The sequence below is a fragment of the Melozone crissalis genome, unplaced genomic scaffold (assembly GCF_028551555.1).
Source record: "Melozone crissalis strain CALT ecotype California unplaced genomic scaffold, PUWL_Pcris_2 ptg000114l_1, whole genome shotgun sequence".
Lineage (NCBI taxonomy): Eukaryota > Metazoa > Chordata > Aves > Passeriformes > Passerellidae > Melozone > Melozone crissalis.
The window spans coordinates 4,984,980-4,995,408 of NW_026535891.1; the positions used below are offsets into that span (position 1 = coordinate 4,984,980).

At 52.7% G+C, this 10,429-nt stretch overlaps 1 protein-coding gene across 1 annotated transcript; it reads right to left on the reverse strand.

Moving 5' to 3' along the window:
• Window positions 1–6,145: 6,145 nt before the first annotated feature.
• Window positions 6,146–9,773, reverse strand: LOC128948174 (cilia- and flagella-associated protein 45-like). Its single transcript, XM_054292781.1, is given in 12 exon segments — window positions 6,146–6,224; window positions 6,395–6,619; window positions 6,773–6,966; window positions 7,171–7,284; window positions 7,409–7,555; window positions 7,789–7,918; window positions 8,053–8,231; window positions 8,379–8,549; window positions 8,900–9,041; window positions 9,359–9,507; window positions 9,509–9,641; window positions 9,643–9,773. Coding segments are annotated over 12 exon segments (1,794 nt in total).
• Window positions 9,774–10,429: the final 656 nt, after the last annotated feature.

Genomic DNA, 10,429 nt, shown 5'->3' on the forward strand with positions numbered 1-10,429 from the left:
TGCCACCATCACTCCTGGTCCCCTGTCACACCAGGTGCGTGCAGGTGACCCCGTGAACCTGCACTGCTCAGTGCAGGTGGGCTCAGCCCCTGTCACCTTCACCTGGCTGTGAGACGGCCGGGACGTGGTCTGAGGTCCCCTCCTGGAGCTTGGGGACATCAACATGGGACATTCAGGCACCTACAAGTGCGTGGCCACCAACCAGCAGGACAGGCACCATGTGTTCCAGGCCAGACCTGGCCCTGGAGATGACACCATCGGCACACATGGACACAGGTGGGGTCACGCGGGGTCACCAGGGCTGCAGGACCCCTGAGGTGACAGGTGACCCCAATGTGTCATGTGTCCCTCTCTGTTTCCAGCAGTAGCTGTGGGGATCAGCAGGACCCTGCTGTTCCTGCTCCTGCTCCTGGCTGTCATCACAGGTTGTCATTTGTGGCACCGCCGGGGTGGGTAACTGCAATAACTGTGAGTCTCTAGGCTTATTGTAATCCAGAGCCGGCTTGCTCAACACTAAAGTCCACACAGAATTGCATGAACAAGACAAAAGATGAAAAGCGCTCTCTGCCAACGTGGAGATGAGTATCCTGTTACAGGGCTTGCAAGCGTCTTCCAGGGTGAAGAGAGAGGCGAGAATCTTGACCTCATGTTCAGAAGGCTTGATTTATTATTTTATGATATATATCACATTATTACTATGCTAATAGGAATAGAAGGAAAGATCTCAGAATGCTAGCAAGCTAAGAATAGAAAAGGAACCAACAACAAAGTTCTGTGTCCAGGCAGAAAGCAAGAACAGCTCCGCCGTGAGTGGTCAGCAAATCCAAACATTAACAGAAGACCAACCACGGATGCACCCGCTGCATTCCACAGCAGCAGACAACCGCCGTCCACATCTGCTGCTGAGGCCACAGCTCCCCAGAAAGGGGAAAAATCCCAAAGAAAGGACCTTTCACAAAAGATGTCTGTGACAGTATCCAGTTTATTAGCTTGTCCAGGGACACTTCCGAGGTCAGTGACCACCAGGTAGCAAAGAGACGGAGCCTCACCTGCGGTAGGGTTTTATGCCCCAGGTGATGGGGGTGGTGAAAGAGGACCGCGGCCAATGGGATAACACTGGGGAGGGGCGAGGGGAGGGACCACCCGTGGGGCAGACCACCAGGGATACAGAGACCAAGGGGGTGGGGGAGAAACCATGTGAGGAGGAATATACCATCCACGTGACCCAATAACATATTTCCCAACACCCAGTGCAAACAACTAAATAACTATTTAGTGCAATACCACAGGTAACGAGGAGGGGGATGGGCTCCTGAAGGGCAATGGCAAGTCCCCAGGTTTGGGGGACAATGGGACAGTGATCAAAGCCCTGACACGGTGGGGCTGAGCCCTCAATAGTCTTTTCTCAGGGTCCTGGGGGACCTGGGGGCATTTTGGAGTGTTCTGGGGTGTCCCAGGAAGGGACACCCTTAAGGAATATTGGGCTGGCAATGGGAGATCCTGGGATCTTTGAGATCCCTGTTGTAGGATCATGCAGGAATGTTGGTGGGGGGGTCTTCAGGGATCCTGGGGGAGTTTCCCTCCCTGCCATGTTTGGGGTTACAGTGGGTTCGGTGGTGCTCAGAGGTCTTAAAGGGAATCAGGGGTACAGTGAGAGCTCAGGGGTCACTGGGGGGTCAGATGCCCTGGGGGTCCCACAGTCACAGCCCAATCTCCTTTTCCTTGCAGCCACCAGGAAATCCCAGGACAGGTGAGTAGGCAGTTCTGGCCTTTCCCTCCTCCCCAGACCATACCCCCAACCCTTTTCATCCCTGCAGGGCCCTCCTGGATCCCTTGCCCCCCCCCACTCAAAGGAGGGGGAGGTGCTGGTGCTGGACACTGACATTGTGGGCACCGAGCAGGCAGAGGGTGAGTACAGGGAATGCAGGGGTGAACAAAGTCCCAGAGTGGTAGATGAGATATATCATAAACTCTGTAGCTGTAGCAGGAGCCGCAGGGCGTCCCACGAGGGCAGGGCGTGTGGGGACTACAGTGTAGCAAAGAAACCTTGGGGCAGCGGTAGAGAAAAAGCACCACTGGGTAGCTGCAGCCCAGTGTAAGAGACGGTCTGAAGTTTCCCTCATTTGCCTCATGATCATCACAAAGACAGAGACTAAGACCATGAAGACTCTGACTAGAGTTCTGGGCCTGGTTGAGGTGGATGCTTGCCAAGTGATTGTGTACAAGTGTGTTTGCTGTGCCGCCATGGTACACTGCTTCAAGCAGGGCCTGGCCAGGAGTGACTTGCTCTGTAAGCTTACGCCTGCTTCACAAACTCCGCTCATCACAATGGCCTGTGAATTTTCCCACCTTTTGGCCAAATGATCTTTCTGGGGTAATTTTGGTGATCCCCCATGGAAAATTCCTCATCTGCCACACAACCACTGTGACAGACGGAGATTGAAGCTCCCTCCCTAGGACTGAGACTGAGACCCCTATAATTCTAACACAGGGGGTGCTGGCCTGATTGAAGCAGGATGTTTGCCAGGTGTTGCCTGCAGGTGTGTTCACTGGACCAAGACTGCTTCCCGTATAAACCAGTCCTGGAACAATGGGTCCCGAACTGGACTGTCTGTACTTGTTCTCTACAGACTTATTCTCCATGGTCCTGTACCTGTTCCCCCTTTGGTGGAGGACTATAATAGACTCCTGAGTCAACCAAGACTTTGGGATTCTCCTCGATGTGACAAGACAGATCTATTGGCTGGACCACGAGGATTTCATCTCTCCATTGGTAGCTATATTCCCCTTCCCCTCTTTCTCTCTCTCTCTATCCTTTATCTCCTTTCTAATCCTTCTATCGCATTTGCTGTGGGCACTCAGTAAAACGTGCAATTTGTTTTGATTAGTACTGAAATCCCCTTTGTGTTGTTTTTTGCACTCTGAGATCAGTTAACGAACCATCACAACCCCCACTTGTACTAGCCGATCGGATTGGATCGTGACACCCAGCTCCAAGCAGGCCAGGGGGAAGGCTCCCTGGGAGGGGAAAGTGCTTGGGTTTCCAGGGTGTGAGAAACGACTGCTCACTTTTAAAATTTCAAATGTTTATTAAACCTTAACAAAAAAAGGGCTGAATAAGGAAAAAGTTTTCAGCACTGGGAGTCCCTGTGACCACCAGCCACGTGCTCCTCTACAAAATGGATGCTCTACCTTTCATATCTTTAGCTCTCCCCTCCCCCTGTCATGCTGGTGGGTTGGGAAAGTTGCCTCGACTACTCGCCTCCACATTGAGCACTGTCTCTACTAAATGGCAACATTCGCCCTCACTCTAACACCGTGACTCTTAATCTGTCAACCCTCAGGTGCTCTCTGGCCCCTAAAAATCCTTCCATTTCATGCATCCTGCTGGCCACAGGTTCCCTGCTTTCCTCTTCTGTACATCCTGCCTGCAGCTTCTCACTCCCTCTTTCACACACATCCCACCAGCAACAGGGTCCCCACTTTCTTCCCCCACCACACGTCCTTCCGTTCTTTTTCGTCCGACCGTCCAATATCTTAAAGCTTCAACAGACCAGGACGGGTCCAATTTATTGTCTGAAGCTGACTTTTATACATCTAGATTATGGAAATTTCAATCTGGCTAAAAATATTTATGAGGATCTTCTAAGTCTCATACCCACCCCAAGCACACTACTTCACTCACACTTTAAGCATTACTCTTAGCTCTTACACGAACTAGTACTCACTTGATCTGATAAAATCAGCAGGAGTGTGCCATTCATCTGAAATCTCTTGGGCCATAAAAGAGATTTTATATCCCAGATGAGTGCCCCATTGTGAGAAACAACTGAACACTTTTAAAATTTAAAAGGTTTATTCCCCTCCAAGTGATTCTGTTGGAATGCCAGGGCTATCAGCCACTCTTTCCATGTGACTTGACTGCTGGCTGTTCATCTAGGAGTCACCTCCTCCCACTCCCAGCACCTTCAGCATGACAATAGGAAAAAATTCACTAAGAACCCTAAACCCATAACATTACCCATCCTGAATTTTTTTCCCATATCAACATTGAACTTAAGACTTTTCAACTGTATACATACTTGCATTATTCAAATTATATATATATATATATATATATATATATATATATATACACACATCAAGATACAGCTACAGGTGCAGTGTCATCATGGACAGCTCACCCAAAGATAAGATCTCCTTGAGGGATACACCATGTTTCTCTGCCTTTTGTGTCATCAACCAGGTGCAACCTGGTCCTTGAGCAAAAACAATCTCATGAGTGGGTTTGTCATTTCCTGAGGCATGGTTAATCCAAACTGTTTTCCCTAACAGGCCTCTCAGCTGTACCACAGAGACTGTGAAAAATGCATATTTTATGATTGGCTTTTCACAAATATTAAAATGAATATTATATGTGTTGTGTTAGAAAGTAATGCTGTATTAATTCTGTTAAGTACTGTGTTAAATATAGTTTTAGGATATAACAAAATGTTAAAATAGAAACTATGCTATGTAGGATACATTTTTCCCAAAGAAAGAACTCTCACCAAGACAGCAGACACAGGACACCTAAATCTTTCAAAGAGAATTTATTGCTCCATTATCAGGAGAAACTAACTTCTGCCCACCTCGCTTGGGCAGGATGACACTGTTAGGATTATGAGGAAGAAGTTGACGATGACCAGACAGAATCCTGTATTTTAATGGAATTTATGCATCATGTATGAGATGCATGAATATGAAACAGGCTATTGTTTTTAAGGGTTAATCCTTTGTTAACGGGTGTCCTTTTTTGGACTTATGCTGCCCAGAAAAAGGTACCCAGACATCCGCAACTCTTTGTTTCTATTGTCTCATATTGTCCTAATTCAAACTGTCCAAATTATTATTATTCTAATTGTATTGCTATTTTTATAACCATTTTATTACTATTAAACTTTTTAAGTTTAATAGTAATAAAAAACCAAGTGTTTGGTGTTTTTCACAGGGACCTTATCTCCATGTACAGTGTGAAGGGAATCTGGTGTTGACTGGCCATGTAGCCTTTGCTGAATGCTGATCCCAGTGCTCGAAGGTCCCCCGATGCAAGCTCTTTGAGTCACTTTCAACCATCCATGACACTGTTCAACCTTCCCAGCAGATGGTGCACGGTAGGGGATGTGATACATCCACTCCACACTGTGCTGTTTTGCCCAGGTGGTAAATAAGCTATTCCTGAAATGAGTTCCACGATCTGACTCAATTAGCTCTGGGGTGCCATGTCACCACAGGACTTGTTTTTCCAAGCCCAGGATGGTGTGCTGGGCAGTAGTGTGAGGCACTGGGTGCACTTCCTGCCATGGTGGTTGCATCCACCATGGTGAGCACATAGTACTTACCTTGGCGGGTTTGTGGCACTGCAATGTAATCAAACTCCCAGGCCTTTCCCTACCTCTACTTATTCCAACGCCCACCATTCCTGAGAGGCTTTACTCTCTCAGCCTACTTAACGGCAGCACATCTCACACTCATGGGTAACCTGGGAGATGGCGTCCATGGTTAAATCCACCCCTTAGCCTTGTGCCCACTTAGAAGTGAAATCTCTGCCCTGATGACCTGAGGCATCATGGGCCCATGGAGACAGAAACAACTCTCCCTTGTGCTGCCAGTCCAGATCAACCTGTGATGTTTTGACTGGGGGAACCTGGTCTGCCAGTTTGTTATTCCAATGTTCCTTGTTGACTTGACTCTTAGGCACGTGTGCATCTCCATGGTGGACTCTCACAATCGGCTTTTCCACCTGGATGGTGATGTCTTGCCACATTTCAGAAGCCCAGATGGGTTTCTCTTTACATTGTCAATTGGCCTCTTTCCATCTGTCCAGCCACCTCCTCCCTCTTTCTTCCATCATCTTTCAGTTGACAAATGGCAAAAATTCACTAATAAGCCCAAACCTGTAACACAACCCCAGAGTGGGACACGTGGGACAAGGAGCCTCAAGGCTCCTCCAGCCCTGAGGGCAGTTCCTCCCAAACAGCCCTGAGGCCAGGGAAGGACGGAAAACACCATCTTCTCAGAAACATTGTTTATTGGAAAATTTAGTCAATGCAAATGGAGCCCCAAATCCGTGGGGAATTGGAGCTGGTTCCTGGTGGGGCTGGGCCTAGGAGGGGGCTCTGCTGGCTTGGCTCTGGGCTTTGCGCTCCACCTGGGCACAGTACTTTTCGGGCATTCCAGTGGCTCTGCAGAGGAAAGAATCCATCAGGTTCCCAATGGATCTGGGACTCTGGCCCCACAGGAGGTCCCATTTGCTGAGGATGCAGAGGAAGCTGGGAGGTGGCCCAGGCTGGGACACTAGGAAGGATTCGGGGAGCCCAAGGAGCCCAGGGAAGCAGCACTGGCAGCCCCTGACCTGAACTCCTGCAGCTTCTGCTGCCTGAACTGGGTGAGGCGCTGGCTGCGCTGCCGGGCCTCCTGCTGCAGCCGCCGGCCCTCCTCAATAACGGCTGCCCGCTCCCGCTGCCGCTGCTGCTGCAGCTCCTGGATCTGCTGCCAGAGATCTTCAGCATGGCCGCGCTGCCGGAGCTCCCTCTGCTCCTGCTCCAGCTTCTCCCGCTTCAGCTGCTCCTGATGGGCCCTGTGGGAGAGCTGGGCTGGCTCAGGGACCCTGCCACAGCCCCTCACACCTGGCACAGCACCTGGGCTGGCACTGGAGCCCCTAGAGCAACCACCTGGAACTGGGAGCCCCCTGGCCACCACCTCAGCCATCCCTCAGTCCCATGTGCCTCACCTGAGCACCCTCTGGAATTCCTGGCGGTCTTGCTGCACCTGCATGGCCAGGTGCTGCTTCTTCTGGGCCACCTGCTCCAGCCGGTCCTGCTTCAGCTGCTGCTCCAGCTCGGCCTTCTTCCGCGCCTTCTCCAGCTCCCGCCGCCGCCATTCCCGGTCTGCGACCTCTTGGTTCCTCTTGGCTCTCAGAGCATCCTGCCCAAATAGGGGACAGTGCTGAGCTTCCCTCAGGGGCACCTTTGGAAGCCCTTGGCCGTGGCTTTGGCTCTGCTCCAGGATGTCCCCTGGCTCCAGAGGCTGGTCCTACAGACCCCCCACATCCAGGGGTGCTGCCCCTTCACCAGTCTGGGGACAGGGACGGTGGCAGGGGAGCACATCACCTGTTCCTGGGCCACTCACCTGCTCTGCCTGCCAGTCCTGGGCCCGTTCCTGTGTGGCCCTAAGCCAGGCCAGCTCCTTCTCCTTCTCCAGACGCAGTTGTTGCTGCTCCGCCTCCAAGGCGGCCTCACGCTCCTACGGGGGTCAGAGCCCCAGGGTGGGACAGAGCCCAGGATGGGACAGAGCCCCAGGGGGGGACAGAGTCCGAGGACAGCTCCTGCAGCCCCTGCCCACCCCACCAGGAGCCCACTGCTCTTACAGCCTTCTGCCGCTGCTGCTCCAGCACCCGCTCATCCTCCAACCTCTCCTGTTCCTGCTGTTGATCCTTCAGCCTCTGGCTCTCCATGTTGAAACGTTTAATATCAGCATGGATTTGCTTTAGTCGCTCCTGTTTCTGCTCCCAGGCCTGGAAATGCCATGCAGGGCTGGAGATCACCAAGTCGAGTGCTCTTCCTTCCTTGTCACCCAGGGCAGGAAGGCTTTGGGCCACCTCCCTAGGATGTCACAATGTCCCCAAGGGACTAGAGCTCTGATCCTGCTGGCTGCTGTCCCCACTCCCCGAGTGTGGCTGATCTAGCTCTGCCAATCCCTTTCCAGCCACGTGGAAACCTCCCTGCACCCCCTGTTCCCTGCTCCCACCTTCCGATCCTCCCTCTTCATCTGCTCCAGTCGCTCCAGCTGCCTCTGGCCCTCCTGGTACAGCTCCTCAGCCCTCAATGCCCGCTCCTCTGCATTCTGCTCCATCTGTTTCACAATGCCCTGCCGGGCTCTAGGAATACAAGAGCAGAAGGGTTTCCTATGGCTTCATCCTGCTCCCCATCATGGGCATGCTGGCATGGACAGGGCTGGTGTGGTTGGAATGGGCCAGATGCCTCCATGGGGAAGAGGGAGCCTCCTGCTCACCTCATCAGCTCCTGTTTCCTCTGGCGCTCCAGCTCCTCCTGGACCTCCATGCCCTTCTCCTGCTCCATTTCCATCATCTTGTCCAGGCGCTTCTCTTCCTCTGCCAGTTCCTTGAGGATCATCTGCTTCTCCAGGACTTGCTTGTCCCGGATCATGTTGCACTTGGCATTGAGGAACAGCTGCGGGGACAAGAGGTGTCTGTGGCTCGGAGCCGCACTGGGACACAGGAAGCAGGGAGGGCCAGGGAAGGAGAGGAAGAGCCTGGGAGCACAAGGAGCAGGGGAGACTCAGCAATGCCAGGTGATAGAGGGGAGTGCCGGCCCTACCGCGTTCAGTTCCCGCACATCTTCCTCCTGCTCCAGCCTCATCCTTGTCGCCCGCTGCAGCAGCTTCTGCTCCTCCTGCTGCAGCTCCTCCTCCATGTCTCTCCAGCGGTTCCTCTTGTCCTCCAGCTCTGCCTTTCTCTGCTCCTCGATCTGGGCCTTTTTTAGGGCTTCCTATGGGTACAGAGAGCACTGCCCAATCCTGGCCACCTTCCCAAGGGCTCACAGGGGTCACACTTCAGGTGCTGCACTCCTGACACTGAGTGGGAACATGTCAGGCTCCTGGCATGTCCATGGGCACCCCTCCCCACACCTCTGGGCAGACACCCCATGTCCTTTGAAGGCTGGCAGTGCTGGGCACAATTTCAGGGATGCTGCCCAGCTCTCAGTGGAGCCCTGAGCCCTGCAGCCTACCCTGCGCCCCAAAATGTGGTGGACAGAGGGAGGACCCCCTGCGGGAGCCACCACCCCTCAAACCCAGCTGTGAAGCAGGAAAAGGGGGAAGCAGAAAGGGAAATGCCTACGAAAGCAGCGTCCTGTCTGGCTCTCAGCGTCTTCAGCCTGTCCCAACGCTCCACCTCAGTCAGGGCTCGAGCTGATTCCTTAAGTTTCTCATATTCCTTTTCTCCAATGATGAGACACGGTTGGGGCTTCTCCTGGGGAATGCTGGGGAGCACAGGGAGAGAGCTTAGTGGCATGGTGACCCCAGCAGGTCCCTGTGCTCCCTGAGCTGCCCACTCAGCCACCATGTCAACCCAGATCAATATGGGAAGTGCTGGGGAAGCCGTGGAGACCTGGCTCTCTTGTTTTGGGGTGAGGCAGGAAGGGAAAGTGTGGTGAAAGTGGCACCAGGCAGGGATGCAGGGGACAGGATCCCCGGGGGTGGCCAGGGCACACTGCCAGTCCCTGCTCCCTAGAGATTTTGGGATGCTGCACTGACACCCATTCCCCCAAAACCCCTCAGGACTCGGGCACAGCCTTACACGAGGTCCCGGATCAGGTCCCTGGTGATGATTCTGGTAGTCTTTGGTTTGTATCTGACAGAGAGCTGTGATTCAGGCGGTTTGGGCACATCCTGAAGGATCACAATGGGGCTGCTGGAGCCCGTGACCTGTGGGAAAGGACGATGTGAGGGATCCGAAATCCCCACACAGTGCTCCCTGGACGCCAACTGATCCTGGGAGGAGCTCTGGACCCTCTGTCGGGACGTGCCCTCAGGGGCACGACGGAAAGGGGCCGGAGGGGCTGGGGGTGAGGTGAAGACCAGGGGCAGACCTTGGGAAGGAGGGACTGAAATCCTGGTGGGCGAAGCTGCCGACGGCGCGGGAGGAGGGATCCCCGGGAGGAGTCTCCCGGACAGAGGGACTGAGATCCTGAGCCGGTAGTCGCGGCTGCCATGGCACTCTCATAGAGAGTGGGAGGTGTGACAATGTCCTGGAGCCGACATTCCGATGTGATGGGACCAACGGTTGGGATGTGTCTGAACCGATTGTGACAAAGAGCCCAAAGCCACTGTCGAGACATGTCGGGACCGACTGTTGCCATGGCAGCGCCCCCAACAGCTTCCGGGACTCACAGGATGTCCTAGAGCAGATGGGGGACGGGGATGTTGGTGTGAAAGCTCCGAGAGCTGGGAAGGGCAAATCCAAGGGAAGGCAGAGATGGAATTGCGGCAGCCAAGAGGAACCCGAGTGTTATAGATACATATTATAATATTGGCTTTTTGCAAATATTAAAATGGATTTTATATGTGCGATGTGAAAGTAGCTTTGTTATAAAGATATAATTTTTATTTCTAGTATTAATTAATCTTAGACATAGTATTGAAATAGCTGATATAAGTATGCTTGTATTAAAATGCCTGCTTGGATTGGATAACATCCAATGAACACAGGATGAGGACACCTGCTACAGATATGCCAACTATCAACACCCATTCTCTGAAGACAGTGTGGACCAAGGCCCAAAACTGAAGACGATGATAGATAAAAAAGGACTAAAAGAACAACCCAGGAATATGCATCCTCTAAAAAGGTGGATCCAAGGAGGAGATA